General features: G+C 41.6%; 1 protein-coding gene across 1 annotated transcript in view; it reads right to left on the reverse strand.

Moving 5' to 3' along the window:
• Positions 1–15,160: 15,160 nt before the first annotated feature.
• The window catches only part of LOC112255109 (protein Wnt-7a), a 101,396-nt gene continuing 89,398 nt past the window's right edge, over positions 15,161–27,158 (reverse strand). The window contains exon 4 of the mRNA XM_024428169.2: positions 15,161–16,602. Within this exon, the coding sequence (XP_024283937.1) occupies positions 16,123–16,602 (480 nt within the window). The 3' untranslated portion in view covers positions 15,161–16,122. The remainder of the gene's footprint in view (positions 16,603–27,158) is intronic.

Consider the following 27,158-nt stretch of genomic DNA (forward strand, 5'->3'; position numbering starts at 1 on the left):
GGTAGCATTCCAGAGGGACATCAGAGACTGTAACGTTCTTTGCTTCACGGAAACATGGCTAACTGGAGAGACGCTATCGGAGTCGGTGCAGCCAGCTGGTTTCTCCACGCATCACGCCGAAAGAAACAAACATCTTTCTGGTAAGAAGAGGGGCGGGGGCGAATGCCTTATGGCTAACGAGACGTGGTGTGGCCACAACACTATACAGGAACTCAAGTCCTTCTGTTCACCTGATTTAGAATTCCTCACAATCAAATGTCGACCGCATTATCTACCAAGGGAATTCTCTTCGATTATAATCACAGCCGTATATATTCCCCCCCAAGCAGACACATTGATGGCTCTGAACGAACTTTATTTGACTCTTTGCAAACTGGAATCCACACATCCTGAGGCTGCATTCATTGTAGCTGGGGATTTCAACAAGGCTAATCTGAAAGCAAGACTCCCTAAATTGTATCAGCATATCGATTGCGCAACCAGGGCTGGCAAAACCTTGGATCATTGCTATACTTCCACTACGCATATAAGGCCCTGCCCCGCCCTCCTTTCGGAAAAGCTGACCACGACCATACGCTGATTCGGTGTGTGAGTTCATTAGAACGTGCGTTGAAGATGTCGTTCCCATAGCAACGATTAAAACATTCCCAAACCAGAAACCGTGGATTGATGGCAGCATTCGCGTGAAACTGAAAGCGCGAACCACTGCTTTTAATCAGGGCAAGGTGACCGGAAACATGACCGAATACAAACAGTGTAGCTATTCCCTCCGCAAGGCAATCAAACAAGCTAAGCATCAGTATAGAGACAAAGTAGAATCTCAATTCAATGGCTCAGACACAAGAGGTATGTGGCAGGGTCTACAGTCAATCACAGATTACAAAAAGAAAACCAGCCCCGTCACGGACCAGGATGTCTTGCTCCCAGGCAGACTAAATAACTTTTTTGCCCGCTTTGAGGACAATACAGTGCCACTGACACGGCCTGCAACCAAAACATGCGGCCTCTCCTTCACTGCACCTGAGGTGAGTAAAACATTTAAACGTGTTTACCCTCGCAAGGCTGCAGGCCCAGACGACATCCCCAGCCGCGCCCTCAGAGCATGCGCAGACCAGCTGGCTGGTGTGTTTACCGACATATTCAATCAATCCCTATCCCAGTCTGTTGTTCCCACATGCTTCAAGAGGGCCACCATTGTTCCTGTTCCCAAGAAAGCTAAGGTAACTGAGCTAAATGACTACCGCCCCGTAGCACTCACTTCCGTCATCATGAAGTGCTTTGAGAGACTAGTCAAGGACCATATCACCTCCACCCTACCTGACACCCTAGGCCCACTCCAATTTGCTTACCGCCCAAATAGGTCTACAGACGATGCAATCTCAACCACACTGCACACTGCCCTAACCCATCTGGACAAGAGGAATACCTATGTCAGAATACTGTTCATCGACTACAGCTCGGCATTTAACACCATAGTACCCTCCAAGCTCGTCATCAAGCTCGAGACCCTGGGTCTCGACCCCGCCCTGTGCAACTGGGTACTGGACTTCCTGACGGGCCGCCCCCAGGTGGTGAGGGTAGGCAACAACATCTCCACCCCGCTGATCCTCAACACTGGGGCCCCAGAAGGGTGCGTTCTGAGCCCTCTCCTGTACTCCCTGTTCACCCACGACTGCGTTGCCACGCACGCCTCCAACTCAATCATCAAGTTTGCAGACGACACAACAGTGGTAGGCTTGATTACCAACAACGACGAGACGGCCTACAGGGAGGATGTGAGGGCCCTCGGAGTGTGGTGTCAGGAAAATAACCTCACACTCAACGTCAACAAAACTAAGGAGATGATTGTGGACTTCAGGAAACAGCAGAGGGAACACCCCCCTATCCACATAGATGGAACAGTAGTGGAGAGGGTAGCAAGTTTTAAGTTCCTCGGCATACACATCACAGACAAACTGAATTGGTCCACCCACACAGACAGCATCGTGAAGAAGGCGCAGCAGTGCCTCTTCAACCTCAGGAGGCTGAAGAAATTCGGCTTGTCACCAAAAGCACTCACAAACTTCTACAGATGCACAATCGAGAGCATCCTGGCGGGCTGTATCACCGCCTGGTACGGCAACTGCTCCGCCCACAACCGTAAAGCTCTCCAGAGGGTAGTGAGGTCAGCACAACGCTTCACCGGGGGCAAACAGGACACCCTCCAGGACACCTACACCACCCGATGTTACAGGAAGGCCATAAAGATCATCAAGGACAACAACCACCCGAGCCACTGCCTGTTCACCCCGCTATCATCCAGAAGGCGAGGTCAGTACAGGTGCATCAAAGCTGCGACCGAGAGACTGAAAAACAGCTTCTATCTCAAGGCCATCAGACTGTTAAACAGCCACCACTAACATTGAGTGGCTGCTGCCAACACACTGACTCAACTCCAGCCACTTTAATAATGGGAATTGATGTAAAATGATGTAAAATATATCACTAGCCACTTTAAACAATGCTACCGAATATAATGTTTACATACCCCACATTATTCATCTCATATGCATACGTATATACTGTACTCTATATCATCTACTGCATCTTTATGTAATACATGTATCACTAGCCATTAACTATGCCACTTTGTTTACATACTCATCTCATATGTATATACTGTACTCGATACCATCTACTGTATCTTGCCTATGCCGCTCTGTACCGTCACTCATTCATATATCTTTATGTACATATTCTTTATCCCCCTACACTTGTGTGTATAAGACAGTAGTTTTGGAATCGTTAGTTAGATTACTTGTTGGTTATTACTGCATTGTCGGAACTAGAAGCACAAGCATTTCGCTACACTCGCATTAACATCTGCTAACCATGTGTATGTGACAAATAAAATTTGATTTGATAAAAAAAAAAAGTAAACCGTGACAGGACCAAAGAGTTAATCAGTGTGATAAGACCTTTAGTAAGTAAACTGTAATAGGACCAAAGAGTTAATCAATTTGATAAGACCATTAGTCAGTAACTGTGACAGGACCAAAGAGTTCATCAATGTGATAAGACCTTTAGTCAGTAAACTGTGATAGGACCAAAGAGTTAATCAATGTGATTTTTTCATAAATGGACAAGTAGTTCCATGGTTGCAGAATCGTATCTATTTTTTCAGATGTGAATACCAAGTATGTCTATTTCACCATCTGTACATTTTATTGGTAAACTACAAGGTAGTGTTAACACTATTTTTGTATGATCCAATACGTAATATGGTACACTTGTCATAATTATAACAGCCTAGAATGGTATGTTAGCAGAATGGAATGGTCTGTTTTGTGTGGTAGCAGAATGGAATGGTATGTCTTGTGTGGTAGCAGAATGGAATGGTATGTCTTGTGTGGTAGCAGCATAGAATGGTATGTCTTGTGTGGTAGCAGAATAGAATGGTCTGTTTTGTGTGGTAGCAGAATGGAATGGTATGTCTTGTGTGGTAGCAGAATAGAATGGTATGTCTTGTGTGGTAGCAGAATAGAATGGTATGTCTTGTGTGGTAGCAGAATAGAATGGTATGGGGCGGAGCTAGCATGTTGGAGTGAACGGCTGTGCGTGAGAGGCTCCTGCAACTTTTTTGCGAAATAATCTAATTTAACCTTTTTACTTTTTACAACAAACGTTTCTTTCTAATACAAGATTGTAACTTTTTATATGAAAATGCAGAGTAATAAGCGACCAAAGGACAATAAATCCACAGCGGAGGCCTACTCCCCACTAAACAACGAGACAGACATGGCGGGAGGCACATGCAACAACGTGACACTTACAGAACTTACCCGGGCTCTGGGGGAGCTACGTGTTGCTATAGCTGAGGATCTTAAGGCCACTATTGCTGAGCTGGACACCAAAATCGAGAGCGTCATTCGAACGGTCGCTTCGCATGGCCAGAGTATTGTGGACCTTGAGAAAGCTTCTGAATTCAACGCTGGTAGGATCGACGAGTTAGAGAAGCTATGCACGTCATTGCAGGATACTGTGCAGAGGCTTTCTGTGAAAGTGGTGGACCTGGAGGGCCGATCCAGACGTAATAACCTTCGCGTTGTTGGTCTGGCAGAGGGGATAGAGGCGGGCTCTCGCCCTACCGACTTCTTCGCCAAGCTATTGAAGGATGCAATGGGATCGGATGTTTTGGATTCGGATCCCCAGCTGGACCGCGCACATCGCTCCCTTGTCCCAGTGCCTGGACCGGGCCAACGTCCTCGCCCAGTAATAATCTGTTGTCACAGTTTCAAGACCAAGGATCTTATCCTGCGTGAAGCTCGAATGAGGGGCAACCTGTCACATAAAGGGCATCCATTCCGTGTCTATGAGGATTATGCGCCCGATGTGGCAAAGCATCGCGCCGACTACAGAGATGTCATGACCAAACTCTACAAACTCCATCTTCGCCCAGCCTTACTCTTCCCTGCAAGACTAAGAATTACCCCGCCTTCCGGTGAGACGCAGAGAAGTTTATCCGCGGATATACACCAATCCCCCGTACAGGTTAGAGTGCCTTGTTATTGCGTGTCAGGGTCTGCTCATGGACTCGAATCCATACTATATCATATTGGGTGAAAACGTATTAAACGGGCTCAACAAGGGCTACCGAGCATGTAAGACGCTGAGCAGACCAATGGATGGTGGTCAGAGCTCTCATTTAACGTTAAATTCACTTTCATCTCGGCTGTGCTCAGTGATGCATATTTTTTACTTCCAGGTTTGATCACTGACACCTTCGGACAGATATACTTATATTCCCCCACTTTTGTTTTGTTTCGTTATTTATTTTACAATCCTTACATCACTCTTACTACCATACCATTTATTTATTGCTTGCAGGGGACTGGGGGTGATGGTTGGGAGGGGGCAGACACCTGGTTAGCAAGTTGATGTTTTGTGCCGTTCTGCCTTTGTCTGGCCGTGGGCCTCCCTCCCGACTAGAGTCCCACCAGCCCTCTGTCGTGCTTATGTATGTGTAGGTGTGCGTAAATATAATTACTATTTGTACTTTATTACTATTTTCTCTTAGCATTTTAGTATTATGTATGTGTATATTTTAAATCAGTGTAGATTGTTATTCTGGGGTATGAATGTTTGTATGTGTATGTGTGCATATGGATGTATATACATATTCTTTAAATATATATTTTTATATATGATTTTTTTGTGTGGGTATGTATACATACATGTATATGTATGGATGTGTGTGTGTGTGTGTGTATGTATGTATATATATGTGTGTGTGTGTGTATATGTGTGTATGTATGTGTGTATGTATGTGTATATATATATATATATAAGGTATATATTTTTACTTATTTTTTATTAAACATATTTTTTTTATTTTTATGGGGGGAACGTTTAATTGAACAAATCCTTGTTCCGATCTCCTGACCCACAGTATGTAAAGGTACGGCTGACTAGGTCGGTTGCGGATGGTTTATTTTTTGACCGGCAGTGCTTAGCAGTATTATCTTGAGGCTATATCTTGCTTATCTCTGGGATTGACCCAGGATGACGCTTAAATGCGCAATATGTTTAAGTTGCAACTTATTCGGTTTAGGTTTATTAGATGCTAACTGAACACTTAACTCGCGGGAGCCTCCTCAGTTCATATGTTAGTAGAAGTTCTAGGATAGTGAGAGGTGAACGTATAGTTGGGATTTTATTTTTGTTTTACCTCTTGTTCGAGGTCGCGCCGTGCTTTTTTGGCATCGGCCAGACAATGTGTTTATTATTTTTATTTTTCCTTTTTTTTCTCTCCTGTTTGTACATGCCTGTTAAATGTGGGTTGATGGGGGGGGGGTAAGTGTTGGGGAAATTAGGGGAACAGGGTGGGAAGTAAAGGTGCTTGCAGGGGGAGGGGGGGGTTGGATACTGCTCGGGTGTAGGTGCTACATATGCTGATCGTGATGGTTTGGTGCGCTTTCTTACCTTTTTATCAAGTTACATGGTATGCAGGCCACCATAGGAACTACAAACGAGAGGAGGGCGGGGCTTACATTCACTTCCTGGAATGTCAAGGGTTTAAATGAACCAATTAAGAGGGGCAAGGTCCTAGCCCACTTGAAAGCACTCTCGTCTGATATTACATTTTTGCAAGAAACCCATCTGAAGAATAACTCTCATAGCAGACTTAAGTGTAGGTGGGTGGGGCAAGTGTATCACTCTAACTTCTCTGCCAAAACGAGAGGCACAGCGATTCTGGTACGGAAAGGAATTCCATTTCTACATAAAACCACTATTGCGGATAAAGAGGGTCGGTATGTGATCGCAATAGGAGAAATCCACTCTACCTCAGTAACTCTACTAAATATCTATGGGCCAAACATTGACAACCCCTCTTTTTTCAAAAGAGTCCTTGCCCTGATTCCAGATATCTCCCATACTAACCTGGTCATTGGAGGGGACCTTAACTGTGTGCTAGACCAATATTTGGATAGATCCTCTACCCGGCGAACCCCTACCTCCTATTCAAGCGAATTCTTGAATACCTACATAAAAAATTCTAACTTATTTGATATATGGAGGATCGCTAACCCTACGGGTAGGGAATACTCCTTTTACTCTCATGTTCACAAGGTTTACACTCGAATTAACTACTTTTTGTTGGATGCTAGACTACTCCCCTATACCTGTAATGTGAGGTATCATGATATTATAATCTCGGACCACAGTCCACTCACCTTCTCCCTGAGATTGGGTGACATTGTACCAAACGAGAAGGTCTGGAGGTTGAATCCTCAGCTCCTCACAGAACCAACATTCTGTGAATATCTTCAAGACCAAATTAAATTTTTCTTTGATACCAACGACAACACAGAGACCTCCCCAGCATTATTGTGGGAAACACTGAAGGCTTATCTGAGAGGCTGTATCATCTCCTTTCAGGCTGCCAGGAGTAGGCAAAACAGAGGAAAACTGGAAGAACTAGAGGGACAAATTCACTTACTGGATAGGGAGAATGCTAGCCACCCATCTATGGAGAAACATAAAAAAATTACCTCTTTAAAATGTGAATATAATCAGATTCTCTCAGCTAAAATTGCTAAATCTTTTCTCTATGCCAAGCAAAAATATTTTGAGTTTGGTGACAAACCACACAAATTACTCACCAGAAAACTTCGAAAAAATGTGAGTGACCGAATGATTCACAGGGTTAAATCTGCATCCGGGGAATTACTCTCTTCCCCCAAAGACATCAATGACAGATTCCGGCAGTTTTATGAGACTCTATATACATCTAAAGCGGATCCTAACCCCTTAATTATGCAAACATTTTTGGAGGACTGTAAATCTTCCTGCCCTGAACCAGGAAGATTCTAACTTCCTGAATAAGGAAATATCTCTTGATGAAATCCGAGAAACAATTAAATCTCTAAAGAGTGGCAAGACCCCGGGCCCAGATGGATACCCTGGTGAATTCTATAAAACATTCAGCAACATGCTCTCCACCTATCTGCACAAAATGTTGATTCAGGCCAATGAGGATGGAGCTCTCCCTTCTACTTTGGACGAAGCGTTCATTACAGTTATACATAAGAAGGGTAAAGATCCAGAAGAGGTAGGGTCATACAGACCAATATCTCTCCTTAATACAGACCAAAAGATTTTAGCAAAAACTCTGGCTAACAGGCTTAGCACTTTAATTGGCAAATTGGTCCATTCGGATCAGGCCGGCTTTATCCCTAACAGAAACTCATTCTTCAATCTCAGGCGCCTCTTCAATATTATGTATTCTCAGAGGTTACCCAACGTGGACCTTGCCGTCATATCTCTTGACGCCGAAAAGGCCTTTGACCAAGTTGAGTGGCCCTATCTATTCAAGGTCCTACAGAAATGTAATATTGGAGATAGGTTCATAAATTGGATCCAGCTTTTATATAGGAACCCCTGTGCCAGAATACTCACTAACCAATCATTGTCGCCCCGATTTAACCTCAACAGGGGGACAAGGCGGGGTTGTGCGCTATCGCCTATGCTCTTCGCCCTAATTATCGAACCGCTCGCTCAGACGATTAGATCTCATGCAGCAATACACGGCTATAATACTAAAGATACTGTAAATAAGATCTCCCTATACGCAGATGACATCCTCCTCTATGTAACAGAACCCCAGGCTAGTATCCCAGCTATTCTTGATGTGATCAATTTGTTTGGTACCTTCTCGGGATACAGAATAAATTGGAACAAGAGTGAATTAATGCCCATACGGTCGCAAAATACCTCCTGGCTAGAACTTCTCCCATTTAAGTTATCTTCAGAAAAGTTTACCTACCTAGGAATTGTAGTTACCAAACAATACTCCTTACTATTTAAAGAGAATTTCCCCTCTCTGATACAAAAACTCAAAGCAAACATACTATTTTGGAGAACTCTCCCAATTTCTCTGCTCGGAAGAATTAATGCCATTAAAATGGTCTTCCTCCCTCCCTCTACCTATATCAGAACATCCCAGTATTCATACCTAAATCCTTTCATAAACAACTGGACTCAATTATCAATCCTTTCATCTGGGATTATAAAACACACAGGATAGGTAAAAAACACCTCTGTAAATCCAAGATGGAAGGAGGATTGTCTCTCCCAAATTTTATATTTTATTACTGGGCCGCTAACCTCCGCATTGTTACGTTTCTGTTGGATGACGTACTCCCGGCATCCAGCTGGCTTAGTATGGAGCGTGAGGAGTGTCACCCCTTCTCTATTGGCGCTGTGATTTTGTCGCCTGTCAATCTGGAGATGTCACTTTATTGTAACAATCCTATAATACATAGCACAGTCCGAATCTGGAAGCAAATTAAAGTCCACTTTGAGCTCAGACCAATGTCATTCATGCTCCCTGTCGCCAGGAATCCCTCCTTTGCCCCTTCTAACCTTGATAACACCTTTGAGCGATGGGGAGAGTTGGGGATAAGTACCATAGGGTATTTATACATAGAAGGGACCTTTGCTTCCTTTGAGCTGCTGAGGGAAACATATAATCTTCTCAGAAGTAATTTTTTCAGATACCTACAAATTAGAGACTACGTTAGAAAACACCTCCCAACATTTGGGAATGCTAAACCTTCCATGTTTGACGGATGCATAAAGATATGCCCCACCTCAGATAAACTGATATCGCGTCTATATGATGTTTTCAATCTGTTAGCACACCTTCTACTGATGCCATCAAGGCAAAATGGGAGGAAGAACTAGGGACTGACATCTCAGTGGCAGACTGGGAAGAGAGCTTGGAGTATATCCACACATGCTCCATTAATTCCAGACATCGTCTCATACAATTCAAGGTATTACACAGATTACACTATTCCAAAACTAAACTGCATAGGATATTTCCTGACACATCCCCTACATGTGATAAATGTCAGGCTACGCAGGGTACACTACTCCACTGCTTTGCCCTATGCTCTAGCTTGCATGGTTATTGGTGTGGAATTTTTAGGATCCTCTCTGAAGTTTTGGAGACTTCAATAGATCCAGACCCGCTTCTGATAATCCTGGGAGTATCTGAGTCCCTAAACGGATTAACCAACCCCCCAAAACAACTAATCTCGTATGGTCTCATCTCGGCAAAAAAACGAATCTTGTTGTTTTGGAAAAGGAGGGAAGCGCCCTCTACCAAATTATGGCTCAGTGAATTGGCAAACACTGTACACTTAGATATATTCTGAACAATAAATTATCAACATTTGATAAAATCTGGCAGCCTTTCCTCTCCTACTTGGACGAGTCGGCGCTGTGAATTTGTACTTATTAACACACTCTCAATTGTAATATTTTAATCTACCTTTGGGCAGCGTGTGCTGGCCCTACCACCCGAGCAGTTGGGAGGGGGGGGGAATAGGGGATGGGGGGTAGGGGGACATCTTCCCTCTTTCTTTCTACATGTCCTTGTTTTGTATGTCGTGTTTTGTATTATTTGTTCTGCACCCAGAACTCTGGGTCTTGTTGTTCCTGTATGCTCTTTTATGTTTAGATAAGAATTGTATACCTGTCTTGTATACCTATACACCATTCTTGTGTGTGTTTAATAAAAATATTTGAAACAGAATAGAATGGTATGTCTTGTGTGGTAGCAGAATGGAATGGTATGTCTTGTGTGGTAGCAGAATGGAATGGTATGTCTTGTGTGGTAGCATAATGGAATGGTATGTCTTGTGTGGTAGCATAATGGAATGGTATGTCTTGTGTGGTAGCATAATGGAATGGTATGTCTTGTGTGTTAGCAGAATGGAATGGTATGTCTTGTGTGGTAGCAGAATGGAATGGTATGTCTTGTGTGGTAGCAGCATAGAATGGTATGTCTTGTGTGGTAGCTGGACGGAATACTTTAGTGTTTTTCTGAGGTCGTTGAGAATGTGAAGACATGAGAGGCTGAAGTAGGCTGAGACCTGTGACTGACTGCTGTTAGTTAGGAGTAGCCTAGTGAAAAACATCTGATTACACCCTTAGAAAAAAGGCTTCAAAAGGGTTCAGTGCGGCGTGATAGGGTTCTACCAACAACTGTTTTGATCAAAATAACTTTAGATGTCAAGGGTTTTTCGTAAGGCAAAGTGGTCGACCTAGAACTTTTAACATCCTAAGAACCAAAGGAAAGGTTATTTGATGATTCTTTGGAAGACAAGAAGGGTTCTTTGGAAGGCAGGAAGGGTTCTTTGGAAGGCAAGAAGGGTTCTACATAGGACCATATATAATATTTCCCAGCATGCTCTATTGCAGGGAGATTTTCATAATTGTTTGTTTTACTGTAATATCTATGTTTTTGCATTGGTTGATACATTTTATGCTACACAAAGATAAATAACAACGTTTTTTAAACTAATCCAATATGTTAATAGTTGGATGTATTGCACCTGTTACTGAGATGGTTGTTTCAGTTTAGATGATGGAGGTAGTCTCAGTATTCAATTTTCCCTTCCCTGACAGTTATCCTGAATGCAGGTTGCAGGTGATGAACAATTCCACTTGTTGGATGTCCAAACTCTGACTAGATTCCAATAGGAGATACACATCACTTTTCAAGCCAGCATAATGTGACTTGCAGGCCTGATGTGGCCTGTAAACCAGGAGATTCCTAACACCACTGTGTTGGGGAATAACTAAGCCCTCAAAGAAAGGCCTTATGACATATGTAATGTAAATAATTACATTGTAAAGGCTAATAAGGCTCGTGGGTTCTACCAGTTCTTAGAGGGTTCTAGGAAGAACCCTACAAAGATAAAGGGTTTGCATTAGAACCCTTCATAGGCGGTACTAGGAAGAAACATTAGATTATAAAATGATTCTTAGTAGAGTAGATAGAACCATAGTAGAGTAGGTAGAACCATACACAGGGGGTTCTATGAAGAACCCTGCATAGAGTGTTCTAGATCCCTCTGCAAAGGGTTCCACCCAGCACCAAGAATGGTTCCCCCATGTAGACAAACCGAAGAACCCTGTACGGTTCTACTAAACTCCTTTTTTTTCTAAGAGTGATGCAACATTCTGGTACTCCTGGTTGAACGCTTCCGGATTTCGTGCTAAATCTCTTCTGATTTCGGGGGGCTGATCCTATGTAGCAGTCCTACTCTGAGCCACATTATGAGTACAGGCCCAGATCTGTTAAATTACGTAGTATAGTGGTGACATCTCATTCACAGCTCCTCTTGGAAATATAATGTAATTCGTCTGAGAGACCAACAGAGACAGAGCCTGGGTGTTCCTGTGTTACTAGTCTAACCAGTCATGGTGTCTGTTAGTCTGTTTGGCCAGCTGTTTTCTCCAAGCGCTCATACCCTAACCCTAATGAAGAAGAGCTGATGATTATTCAGGAAGTTAAGATCCTCTCTTCTTCTACACATTATCTTTCACCATTGTAAAGATTTTTTTTCCTTTTTTTTTCTCCCCCTTTCTCTCTTCCTATCCTTCTTTCTCTCTCTCTACCCTCTTTCTCTCTTTCTACCCTCTTTCTCTTTCTTTCTCTTTCTTCCCCTCATTCCATCTCCCCCTCTCTTTGTCCCCCTCCCCCCTTTCTCCTTCTCCTCTTCTCTTTCTCCCCCCATGGTTTAACACAGTTAACATTTAGCATTTTTGTGGGTGATTAGCAGTTGTTGTGGCAACCAGGGTGAGCAGTGATGAAAGCAGATGTCAGAGTAATTCACACCGCAGCTTAGCAAAGCTCTTCTCCTCTCAGCTCTACACAATGCAGCTCAGCGCCCCAACCGCCTCAATCAACTACAGGAGTGAAACCCCACCGATCAGCTACTGCTTCTCCAGTCCTTCTGCCTCCCAGTGTTACAGCACCCAGCTCCATTAACCCAAAGCTCATGTCCCCACAAATCCCACCACTTACTGAATTAGTAACAGCCCCCACAGGATTGTCTCCTAATTCGTGAATATCACCCCACAGCACCATCTCCTAATGTGGGAATATCACCCGACATCATCCTCTCCTAAAGCGGGAATATCACCCCACAGCATCCTCTCCTAATAAGGTAATATCACCCCACGGCATCATATCCTAATGTGGGAATATCACCCCACAGCATCCTCTCCTAATGCGGGAATACCAACCATGACAACTCTCTCCTCCAGCCTGCCAGGTCAACTCTCTCCTCCAGCCAACCATGACAACTCTCTCCTCCAGCCAACCATGACAACTCTCTCCTCCAGCCTGCCATGACAACTCTCTCCTCAGGCCAACCATGACAACGCTCTCCTCCAGCCTGCCATGACAACTCTCCTCCAGCCTGCCATGACAGCTCTCCCTCCAGCCTGCCAGCCTCCAGCCAACCATTACAACACTCTCCTCAAGCCTGCCATGACAGCTCTCCCTCCAGCCTGCCATGACAACTCTCTCCAGCCTGCCATGACAGCCTCCAGCCTGCCATGACAACGCTCTCCTCCACCCAACCATGACAGTGCCCTCCTCCAGCCTGCCAGGACAACTCTCTCCTCCAGCCTGCCATGACAACTCTCTCCTCCAGCCTGCCATGACAGCTCTCTCCTCCAGCCTGCCATGACAGCTCTCTCCTCCAGCCTGCCATGACAGCTCTCTCCTCCAGCCTGCCATGACAACTCTCTCCTCTAGCCTGCCATGACAACTCTCTCCTCGAGCCTGCCATGACAGCGCTCTACTCCAGCCCGTCGTGGCAGGCTGGAGGAGAGAGTTGTCATGGCAGGCTGGAGTAGAGAGTTGTCATGGCAACTCTCTCCTCCAGCCTGCCATGTCAAGAACTCTTTTCCAGCCTATTTAAATATGTTTTCCAGCCTGCCATGGCACTTTCCTCCAGCCTACCATGACAACGCTCTCCTCCAGCCTGCCATGACAACTCTCTCCTCCAGCCTGCCATGGCAACTCTCTCCTCCAGCCTACCATGACAACTCTCTCCTCCAGCCTGCCATGACAACTCTCTCCTCCAGCCTGCCATGACAGCTCTCTCCTCCAGCCAACCATGACAACTCTCTCCTCCAGCCAGCCATGACAACTCTCTCCTCCAGCCTGCCATGACAACTCTACCACTTTCCTCATCTGCTTTCCGGCCCTCTAGTCATACATAGCTACTAAACTCTTGTTCTGAGATTATTCACATAGCCATTTAAACCTGTCGAACAAACAGACAACAATAACAAGGTATTTACAACTGTTTTGTTACAAATGACACCTTGCCTTCTAATTTAATAGTACATTGAGAATGATTATTTCCTAGATTTCTGTTGCTATCTACAGTCTAGATTCAATCCGTAGTGCTGAAGATCCACACTGTAGCATGATTGAAAGGCGAAGGCAATGTTCCTGCGTTTGGAGAGACTTGATTGAAGTAAGCGCTTCATTTGTCGGCTCAATAGGTCATCTCTAACAGTTTAACAACCTGGCTGTGAGAATGACAAACACAGGAAATAACCTTTATCTGTTGGTTTATTAACACTGAAACAGAACATCATGTCTGTTAGATCAGACATGACAATACAGACATCAACTATTATCAGTTTGGTAAAATATCAGTTCAGTATGAAGCTCCCTGTAATCAGGATGACGTCCTGGTTTCAGGTTCTTTAGAGTCAGACATGTTGTGTTTCATTTGGTCTTTGGTCAAACTTTGTCACCATCAGACATGATAAAACATTACCTAACCAAACTCTACCTACCTTATTGTCCTGTCTTTACTGAACTCCAACAGTTACAACAGGGGCTGAGAGGAGGGTATATTACACAAAGAAATAAATAAAATATTCATATAAAAATAGTCTCTTACAAAATATATTCTATTAAACAATGTCAACAACGGGAAAAACGTATTTTGGAATAAGAATGGTTTAGTCTTGGCAGGACAGGTAACAAACAGTAAGGCAACAGTCAGTAAAGCTGACCCTCAGTAAACAGTCAGTAAGATAAAAGTCAGTAAAGCTGACCCTCAGTAAACAGTCAGTAAGGCAACAGTCAGTAAAGCTGACCCTCAGTAAACAGTCAGTAAAGCTGTCCCTCAGTAAACAGTCAGTAAGGCAACAGTCAGTAAAGCTGTCCCTCAGTAAACAGTCAGTAATGCAACAGTCAGTAAAGCTGACCCTCAGTAAACAGTCAGTATGATCAGAGACACAGTCAGTAAGGCAACAGTCAGTAAAGCTGACCCTCAGTAAACAGTCAGTAAGATCAGAGACACAGTCAGTAAGGCAACAGTCAGTAAAGCTGACCCTCAGTAAACAGTCAGTAAGGTAAAAGTCAGTAAGGCAACAGTCAGTAAAGCTGACCCTCAGTAAACAGTCAGTAAGATAAAACTCAGTAAGATCAGAGACACAGCCAGTAAGGTTAGTCATCTAATCCCCAGGAAGAGTAGCTGCTGCCTTGGCAGGAACTAATGGGGATCCATAATAAACCCCAGGGAGAGTAGCTGCTGTCATGGCAGGAACTAATGGGGATCCATAATAAACCCCAGGAAGAGTAGGGCCATGGCCTAATGGGGATCCATAATAAACCCCAGGAAGAGTAGCTGCTGCCATGGAGGAACTAATGGGGATCCATAATAAACCCCAGGAAGAGTAGCTGCTGCCTTGGCAGGAACTAATGGGGATCCATAATAAACCCCAGGAAGAGTAGCTGCTGCCTTGGCAGGGGGATCCAGGAAGAGTAGCTGCTGCCTTGGCAGGAACTAATGGGGATCCATAATAAACCCCAGGAAGACTAGCTGCCGCCTTGGCAGGAACTAATGGGGATCCATAATAAATAGAAGTACACCCTGACCCTCCAGTTCAGCAGTTAACAATCTTGTAGCTCTTTTTGTCCCAAAACTACTTATTTTATGTGAATCGATCAGATTCACAGAACTCTCCTTCATCGAGAAGAAGCTGCATCTGATTGGCCGTGGTGTATTCTGTTAAATTAGTTTAAGAACGTTAGATTTTTCAAGTTTGAATGTGATGTAGCTAGTTGCATAAACGTTACAAATCATCTTCCACTCTTACAGTAAGTACAGGTCCAGTGTATAAACTTGAGTTCACATAGCTAGCTCCAGTAAATCACAGCGTGTATCATTTCGTTCTATTGTCCAGTTCCGGGCCATTAAAGCAGTGATGAGGGCAGTCTATCATCCGGCTCGAAGGAGCAGCTTGTGACTGAAGGAGCAGGGAGTTTGTACAATAGTAGTCCAGTGTTGTAGTAGTCCAGTAGCACATTTAGTACTGTCCTGCTCTGGGTCAAAAGAGTAAACAGTATGTCCATGAACAGACCAGAAGATACCATACATCTCTTACTCTCCACTCCTGTCATTGTAACATCCATGTCAGCCACAGACATCCCTATCACTGAAATATGCCTCTCTCTCTCTCTCAGACCTGGATTAGGTTGCTGGATTAGGTTCTGGGGAGAGATGTATGAGATAAAATACTAAGGAGAAGTCTCCATCCCCCTAAATGATAAGATACTAAAGAGACTAGTGAAGTCTCCACCCCCCTAAATGATAAGATACTAAAGAGAATAGTGAAGTCTCCACACCCCTAAATGATAAGATACTAAAGAGAATAGTGAAGTCTCCACACCCCTAAATGATAAGATACTAAAGAGAATAGTGAAGTCTCCACACCCCTAAATGATAAGACACTGTAACCCACATATAACTCTTATTTACAGGTGTATACCTCTGTCCTCTCTCTGCAGGTATTACACTTCACATAGCAGCACCAGAGAAAGTTGCAGTTGCACTGCCAGACTCTAGAGTACTGGTGAGTGTCGTAACCTCGTCCACAACACATCAGGTCACAGCCATTAGTCTGTTGGGCTGTCTTGTTACATGACCTCCCATGGGTACCCATGCTGCCCGTGACCAGGTCAGCCTCACAGTAGTTAGGGCTCCTCTCTACGTACACCAAGTCTGTGTCCATGGGCTTCCTGTAGGAGTGGGCCTTCTTGACCTTCAGGAAGGTGGGTCGTTTGTGTCGCGTGGCGCGTACTGGTTCTACGTGCACGGCCTGGTTGTACTTGTCCATCAGCATGTAGCCCAGCTGGCGGAGCATAGGCAGCGTGGTCCAACACGTCCTAGTGGTGCAGGATCCTGACACTCCGTGACAGTTACACTCCACACGCATACTCTTCTCCAGGATCTGGGACACACAGAGAGAGGAACACAGGGTCATATACATTCAATTCACTGTTACTGATACAAACACAAGCATTTCACTGCACCTCCGATGACATATGCAAATCTGTGTAAGAAACCAATAAGTTTTGATTTGATTTCAATTTAGACTATACTTTAGTAAGAGGGATATACAGGAAGAGAGAGAGAGAGAGAGAAACTACTAAACAAGACGGATGTGTTAGGACATCCTGATCGAGTGGGTCGACTTGTCAGGTTAGGAGGATCAAATTGAGATATACAGTAGGGTATTGCATTATTACTGTAATATTGAAATATAGGATACAGTATTAGTTGTAACTCTAATAATAACCTGAGGTTTGGAAACATTAAATAACTTATTTACTAAAAAGCAGGGTGCATGTTCCTGAGAAAGTATTCTAGCAGAATATTGTAAATAGTTAAGTATTAGTATACATTATTAGTATTAGCAGTATTGAGTGGCTTGGATGAAAAAAATCCAACCAGGACGTGGGAAATCTGAGGTTCGTAGTTTTTCAGGTCATTGCCTATCAAATATACAGTGTCTATGGGGTCATATTGTACTTCGTAAGGCTTACACTAGATGTCAACAGTCTTCAGAACCTTGTTTGATGCTTCTACTATGAAGGAGGGGGAAATGAGAGCTGAATGAGTCAGAGGTCTGGCAGAGTGCATGGCCTGATCACGCGCGTTCACGTGAGAGGTAGCTTGCGTTCCATTGCAATTCTACAGACAAAGGAATTCTCCGGTTGAAACATTATTGAAGATGTATGTTAAAAACATCCTAAAGATTGATTCTATACATCGTTTGACATGTTTCTACGGACTGTAACGTTACTTTTTGACTTTTCGTCTGCTCGCGCCTCATGAATTTGGATTGTGTACTAAATGCGCGAACAAAAAGGAGGTATTTGGACATAAATGATGGACTTTATCGAAGAAATCAAACATTTATTGTGGAACTGGGATTCCTGGGAGTGCATTCTGATGAAGATCATCAAAGGTAAGTCAATATTTATAATGCTATTTCTGACTTCTGTTGACTGCACAACATGGCGGATATCTGTTTGGCTTGTTTTGTTGTCTGAGCACTGTACTCAGATTATTGCATGTTGTACTTTTTCGGTAAAGTTTTTTTGAAATCTGACGCAGCGGTTGCATTAAGGAGAGGTATATCTATAATTCCATGTGCATGACTTGTATTTACATCTACATTTATGATGAGTATTTCTGTTGAATTGATGTGGCTATGCAAAATCACTGGATGTTTTTGGAACTAGTGAACGTAACGCGCCAATGTAAACTCAGATTTTTTTTATATAAATATGAACTTTATAAAACAAAACATACATGTATTGTGTAACATAAAGTCCTATGAGTGTAATCTGATGAAGATCATCAAAGGTTAGTGATTCATTTTCTCTCTATTTCTGCTTTTTGTGACTCCTCTCTTTGGCTGGACAAATGGCTGTGTTTTTCTGTGACTAGGTGCAGACCTAACATAATCGTTTGGTGTGCTTCGTCGTAAAGCCTTTTTGAAATCGGACTCTGTGGTGGGATTAACAACAAGTTTATCTTAAAATGGTGTAAAATACTTCTATGTTGAGGAATTTTAATCATGAGATTTCTGTTGTTTTGAATATGGCGCCCTACACTTTCACTGGCTGTTGTCATATCGATCCCGTTAGCGGGATTCAAGCCATAAGAAATAAAACATTCCAATTGATCTTAAACATTCCAAATGCCGTCAGCAGGATATGTAAGGAATTTCAGTGGCAGGCAATCACAACATGGTTCAGTCTATAGTATACAACAACATGGTTCAGTCTACAGTATACAACATGGTTCAGTCTACAGTATACAACATGGTTCAGTCTACAGTATAAAACTAGATGGTTCAGTCTACAGTATACAACATGGTCAGTCTACAGCATACAACAACATGGTTCAGTCTACAACATGGTTCAGTCTACAGTATACAACAACATGATTCAGTCTACAGTATACAACATGGTTCAGTCTACAGTATAAAACAACATGGTTCAGTCTACAGTATACAACATAGTTCAGTCTACAGTATACAACTAGATGGTTCAGTCTACAGTATACAACAACATGGTTCAGTCTACAGTATACAACAACATGGTTCAGCCTACAGTATTCAACATGGTTCAGTCTACAGTATACAACATAGTTCAGTCTACAGTATACAACTAGATGGTTCAGTCTACAGTATACAACAACATGGTACAACAACATGGTTCAGTCTACAGTATACAACAACATGGTTCAGTCTACAGTATACAACAACATGGTTCAGCCTACAGTATTCAACATGGTTCAGTCTACAGTATACAACATGGCTCAGTCTACAGTATACAACAACATGGTTCAGTCTACAGTATACGACATGGTTCAGTCTACAGTATACAACATGGTTCAGTCTACAGTATACAACATGGTTCAGTCTACAGTATACAACAACATGGTTCAGTCTACAGTATACAACATGGTTCAGTCTACAGTATACAACATGGTTCAGTCTACAGTATACAAAAACATGGTTCACTCTACAGTATACAACAACATGGTTCAGTCTACAGTATACGACATGGTTCAGTCTACAGTATACAACTTGGTTCAGTCTACAGTATACAACATGGTTCAGTCTACAGTATACAAAAACATGGTTCACTCTACAGTATACAACAACATGGTTCAGTCTACAGTATACAACATGGTTCAGTCTACAACAACATGGTTCAGTCTACAGTATACAACATGGTTCAGTCTACAGTATACAACATGGTTCAGTCTACAGTATACAACATGTTTCAGTCTACAATATACATCATGGTTCAGTCTACAGTATACAACAACATGGTTCAGTCTACAGTATACAACAACATGGTTCAGTCTACAGTATACGACATGGTTCAGTCTACAGTATACAACATGGTTCAGTCTACAGTATACCATGACATGGTTGAGTCTACAGTATACAACAACATGGTTCAGTCTACAGTATACAACATGGTTCAGTCTACAGTATACAACATGGTTCAGTCTACAGTATACAACAACATGTTTCAGTCTACACTATACAACATGGTTCAGTCTACAGTATACAACAACATGGTTCAGTCTACAACAACATGGTTCAGTCTACAGTATACAACAACATGGTTCAGTCTACAGTATACAACAACATGGTTCAGTCTACAGTATACAACATGGTTCAGTCTACAGTATACAACATGGTTCAGTCTACAGTATATAACAACATGGTTCAGTCTACAGTATATAACAACATGGTTCAGTCTACAGTATACAACATGGTTCAGTCTACAGTATACAACATAGTTCAGTCTACAGTATACAACTAGATGGTTCAGTCTACAGTATACAACAACATGGTTCAGTCTACAGTATACAACAACATGGTTCAGCCTACAGTATTCAACATGGTTCAGTCTACAGTATACAACATAGTTCAGTCTACAGTATACAACTAGATGGTTCAGTCTACAGTATACAACAACATGGTTCAGTCTACAGTATACAACAACATGGTTCAGTCTACAGTATACAACAAAATGGTTCAGCCTACAGTATTCAACATGGTTCAGTCTACAGTATACAACATGGTTCAGTCTACAGTATACAACATGGTTCAGTCTACAGTATACAACAACATGGTTCAGTCTACAGTATACAACATGGTTCAGTCTACAGTATACAACATGTTTCGGTCTACAGTATACAACATGGTTCAATCTACAGTATACAAAAACATGGTTCACTCTACAGTATACAACAACATGGTTCAGTCTACAGTATACAACATGGTTCAGTCTACAACAACATGGTTCAGTCTACAGTATACAACATGGTTCAGTCTACAGTATATAACATGTTTCAGTCTACAGTATACATCATGGTTCAGTCTACAGTATACAACAACATGGTTCGGTCTACAGTATACAACATGGTTCAGTCTACAGTATACAACAACATGGTTCAGTCTACAGTATACAACAACATGGTTCAGTCTACAGTATACAACAACATGGTTCAGTCTACAGTATACCACATGGTTCAGTCTACAGTATACAACATGGTTCAGTCTACAGTATACCATGACATGGTTGAGTCTACAGTATACAACAACATGGTTCAGTCTACAGTATACAACATGGTTCAGTCTACAGTATACAACATGGTTCAGTCTACAGTATACAACATGTTTCAGTCTACAGTATACATCATGGTTCAGTCTACAGTATAAAACAACATGGTTCGGTCTACAGTATACAACATGGTTCAGTCTACAGTATACAAAAACATGGTTCAGTCTACAGTATACAACAACATGGTTCCGTCTACAGTATACAACAACATGGTTCAGTCTACAGTATACAACAACATGGTTCAGTCTACAGTATACAACAACATGGTTCAGCCTACAGTATTCAACATGGTTCAGTCTACAGTATACAACATGGTTAAGTCTACAGTATACAACAACATGGTTCAGTCTACAGTATATGACATGGTTCAGTCTACAACATGGTTCAGTCTACAGTATACAACATGGTTCAGTCTACAGTATACAACAACATGGTTCAGTCTACAGTATACAACATGGTTCAGTCTACAGTATACAACATGGTTCGGTCTACAGTATACAACATGGTTCAGTCTACAGTATACAAAAACATGGTTCACTCTACAGTATACAACAACATGGTTCAGTCTACAGTATACAACATGGTTCAGTCTACAACAACATGGTTCAGTCTACAGTATACAACATGGTTCAGTCTACAGTATATAACATGTTTCAGTCTACAGTATACATCATGGTTCAGTCTACAGTATACAACAACATGGTTCGGTCCACAGTATACAACATGGTTCAGTCTACAGTATACAACAACATGGTTCAGTCTACAGTATACAACAACATGGTTCAGTCTACAGTATACAACATGGTTCAGTCTACAGTATACAACAACATGGTTCTGTCTACAGTATACAACATGGTTCAGTCTACAGTATACAACAACATGGTTCAGTCTACAGTATACAACATGGTTCAGTCTACAGTATACAACATGGTTCAGTCTACAGTATACAACAACATGGTTCAGTCTACAGTATACAACATGGTTCAGTCTACAGTATACAACAACATGGTTCAGTCTACAGTATACAACATGGTTCAGTCTACAGTATACAACATGGTTCAGTCTACAGTATACAACAACATGGTTCAGTCTACAGTAACATGGTTCAGTCTGCAGTATACAACAACATGGTTCAGCCTACAGTATTCAACATGGTTCAGTCTACAGTATACAACATAGTTTAGTCTACAGTATTCAACCAGATGGTTCAGTCTACAGCATACACCAACATGGTTCAGCCTACAGTATTCAACATGGTTCAGTCTACAGTATACAACATAGTTCAGTCTACAGTATACAACTAGATGGTTCAGTCTACAGTATACAACAACATGGTTCAGTCTACAGTATACAACATGGTTCAGTCTACAGTATACCATGACATGGTTCAGTCTACAGTATACAACAACATGGTTCGGTCTACAGTATACAACATGGTTCAGTCTACAGTATACAACAACATGGTTCAGTCTACAGTATACAACAACATGGTTCCGTCTACAGTATACAACAACATGGTTCAGTCTACAGTATACAACAACATGGTTCAGTCTACAGTATACAACAACATGGTTCAGTCTACAGTATACAACATGGTTCAGTCTACAGTATACAACAACATGGTTCTGTCTACAGTATACAACATGGTTCAGTCTACAGTATACAACAACATGGTTCAGTCTACAGTATACAACATGGTTCAGTCTACAGTAACATGGTTCAGTCTGCAGTATACAACAACATGGTTCAGTCTACAGTATACAACATAGTTCAGTCTACAGTATTCAACCAGATGGTTCAGTCTACAGTATACAACAACATGGTTCAGCCTACAGTATTCAACATGGTTCAGTCTACAGTATACAACATAGTTCAGTCTACAGTATACAACTAGATGGTTCAGTCTACAGTATACAACAACATGGTTCAGTCTACAGTATACAACAACATGGTTCAGTCCACAGTATACAACAACATGGTTCAGCCTACAGTATTCAACATGGTTCAGTCTACAGTATACAACATGGTTCAGTCTACAGTATACAACAACATGGTTCAGTCTACAGTATACAACATGGTTCAGTCTACAGTATACAACATGGTTCAGTCTACAGTATACAACAACATGGTTCAGTCTACAGTATACAACAACATGGTTCAGTCTACAGTATACAACATGGTTCAGTCTACAGTATACAACATGGTTCAGTCTACAGTATACAACATGGTTCGGTCTACAGTATACAACATGGTTCAGTCTACAGTATACAAAAACATGGTTCACTCTACAGTATACAACATGGTTCAGTCTACAACAATATGGTTCAGTCTACAGTATACAACATGGTTCAGTCTACAGTATACCATGACATGGTTCAGTCTACAGTATACAACATGGTTCAGTCTACAGTATACCATGACATGGTTGAGTCTACAGTATACAACATGGTTCAGTCTACAGTATACAACATGGTTCAGTCTACAGTATACAACATGGTTCAGTCTACAGTATACAACAACATGGTTCAGTCTACAGTATACAACATGGTTCAGTCTACAGTATACAACAACATGGTTCAGTCTACAGTATACAACATGGATCAGTCTACAGTATACAACAACATGGTTCAGTCTACAGTATACAACAACATGGTTCAGTCTACAGTATACAAAAACATGGTTCAGTCTACAGTATACAACATGGTTCAGTCTACAGTATACAACAACATGGTTCAGTCTACAGTATACAACATGGTTCAGTCTACAGTATACAACAACATGGTTCAGTCTACAGTATACAACAACATGGTTCAGTCTACAGTATACAACATGGTTCAGTCTACAGTATACCAACATGGTTCAGTCTACAGTATACAACAACATGGTTCAGTCTACAGTATACAACATGGTTCAGTCTACAGTATACAACATGGTTCAGTCTACAGTATACAACAACATGGTTCAGTCTACAGTATACAACATGGTTCAGTCTACAGTATACAACAACATGGTTCAGTCTACAGTATACACCAACATGGTTCAGTCTACAGTATAAAACATGGTTCAGTCTACAGTATACAACAACATGGTTCAGTCTACAGTATACACTACATGGTTCAGTCTACAGTATAAAACATGGTTCAGTCTACAGTATACAACATGGTTCAGTCTATAGTATACAACATGGTTCAGTCTACAGTATACAACAACATGGTTCAGTCTACAGTATACAACATGGTTCAGTCTACAGTATACAACATGGTTCAGTCTACAGTATACAACAACATGGTTCAGTCTACAGTAACATGGTTCAGTCTACAGTATACAACCAGATGGTTCAGTCTACAGTATACAACATGGTTCAGTCTACAGTATACAACATGGTTCAGTCTACAGTATACAACATAGTTCAGTCTACAGTATACAACTAGATGGTTCAGTCAACAGTATACAACAACATGGTTCAGTCTACAGTATACAACAACATGGTTCAGTCTACAGTATACAACAACATGGTTCAGTCTACAGTATACAACAACATGGTTCAGTCTACAGTATACAACATGGTTCAGTCTACAGTATACAACAACATGGTTCAGTCTACAGTATACAACAACATGGTTCAGTCTACAGTATACAACAACATGGTTCAGTCTACAGTATACAACAACATGGTTCAGTCTACAGTATACAACAACATGGTTCAGTCTACAGTATACAACAACATGGTTCAGTCTACAGTATACAACAACATGGTTCAGTCTACAGTATACAACATGGTTCAGTCTACAGTAACATGGTTCAGTCTGCAGTATACAACAACATGGTTCAGTCTACAGTATACAACATAGTTCAGTCTACTGTATACAACATAGTTCAGTCTACAGTATACAACTAGATGGTTCAGTCTACAGTATAAAACAACATGGTTCAGTCTACAGTATACAACAACATGGTTCAGTCCACAGTATACAACAACATGGTTCAGTCTACAGTATACAACAACATGGTTCAGTCTACAGTATACAACAACATGGTTCAGTCCACAGTATACAACAACATGGTTCAGCCTACAGTATTCAACATGGTTCAGTCTACAGTATACAACATGGTTCAGTCTACAGTATACAACAACATGGTTCAGTCTACAGTATACAACATGGTTCAGTCTACAGTATACAACATGGTTCAGTCTACAGTATACAACAACATGGTTCAGTCTACAGTATACAACAACATGGTTCAGTCTACAGTATACAACATGGTTCAGTCTACAGTATACAACATGGTTCAGTCTACAGTATACAACATGGTTCAGTCTACAGTATACAACATGGTTCAGTCTACAGTATACAACAACATGGTTCAGTCTACAGTATACAACAACATGGTTCAGTCTACAGTATACAACATGGTTCAGTCTACAGTATACCATGACATGGTTGAGTCTACAGTATACAACAACGTGGTTCAGTCTACAGTATACAACATGGTTCAGTCTACAGTATACAACATGGTTCAGTCTACAGTATACAACATGGTTCAGTCTACAGTATACAACATGGTTCAGTCTACAGTATACAACATGATTCAGTCTACAGTATACAACAACATGGTTCAGTCTACAGTATACAACAACATGGTTCAGTCTACAGTATACAACATGATTCAGTCTACAGTATACAACAACATGGTTCAGTCTACAGTATACAACATGGATCAGTCTACAGTATACAACAACATGGTTCAGTCTACAGTATACAACAACATGGCTCAGTCTACAGTATACAAAAACATGGTTCAGTCTACAGTATACAACATGTTTCAGTCTACAGTATACAACAACATGGTTCAGTCTACAGTATACAACATGGTTCAGTCTACAGTATACAACAACATGGTTCAGTCTACAACAACATGGTTCAGTCTACAGTATACAACATGGTTCAGTCTACAGTATACCATGACATGGTTGAGTCTACAGTATACAACAACATGGTTCAGTCTACAGTATACAACATGGTTCAGTCTACAGTATACAACATGGTTCAGTCTACAGTATACAACAACATGGTTCAGTCTACAGTATACAACATGGTTCAGTCTACAGTATACAACAACATGGTTCAGTCTACAGTATACACCAACATGGTTCAGTCTACAGTATAAAACATGGTTCAGTCTACAGTATACAACAACATGGTTCAGTCTACAGTATACACTACATGGTTCAGTCTACAGTATAAAACATGGTTCAGTCTACAGTATACAACATGGTTCAGTCTATAGTATACAACAACATGGTTCAGTCTACAGTATACAACATGGTTCAGTCTACAGTATACAACATGGTTCAGTCTACAGTATAAAACAACATGGTTCAGTCTACAGTATACAACATGGTTCAGTCTACAGCATACAACACTGTGGTTTAGTCTTCAGCATACAACAACATGGTTCAGTCTACAGTATACAACAACATGGTTCAGTCTACAGTATACAACAACATGGCTCAGTCTACAGTATACAACATGGTTCAGTCTACAGTATACAACAACATGGTTCAGTCTACAACATGGTTCAGTCTACAGTATACAACAACATGATTCAGTCTACAGTATACAACATGGTTCAGTCTACAGTATAAAACAACATGGTTCAGGCTACAGTATACAACATGGTTCAGTCTACAGTATACAACATAGTTCAGTCTACAGTATACAACTAGATGGTTCAGTCTACAGTATACAACAACATGATTCAGTCTACAGTATACAACAACATGGTTCAGTCTACAGTATACAACAACATGGTTCAGCCTACAGTATTCAACATGGTTCAGTCTACAGTATACAACATGGCTCAGTCTACAGTATACAACAACATGGTTCAGTCTACAGTATACGACATGGTTCAGTCTACAGTATACAACATGGTTCAGTCTACAGTATACAACATGGTTCAGTCTACAGTATACAACAACATGGTTCAGTCTACAGTATACAACATGGTTCAGTCTACAGTATACAACATGGTTCAGTCTACAGTATACAACATGGTTCAGTCTACAGTATACAAAAACATGGTTCACTCTACAGTATACAACAACATGGTTCAGTCTACAGTATACAACATGTTTCAGTCTACAACAACATGGTTCAGTCTACAGTATACAACATGGTTCAGTCTACAGTATACAACATGGTTCAGTCTACAGTATGGTTCAGTCTACAGTATACAACATGGTTCAGTCTACAGTATACAACATGGTTTGGTCTACAGTATACAACATGGTTCAGTCTACAGTATACAACATGGTTCAGTCTACAGTATACAACATGGTTCAGTC

The sequence above is a fragment of the Oncorhynchus tshawytscha genome, linkage group LG07, assembly GCF_018296145.1.
Source record: "Oncorhynchus tshawytscha isolate Ot180627B linkage group LG07, Otsh_v2.0, whole genome shotgun sequence".
NCBI lineage: Eukaryota > Metazoa > Chordata > Actinopteri > Salmoniformes > Salmonidae > Oncorhynchus > Oncorhynchus tshawytscha.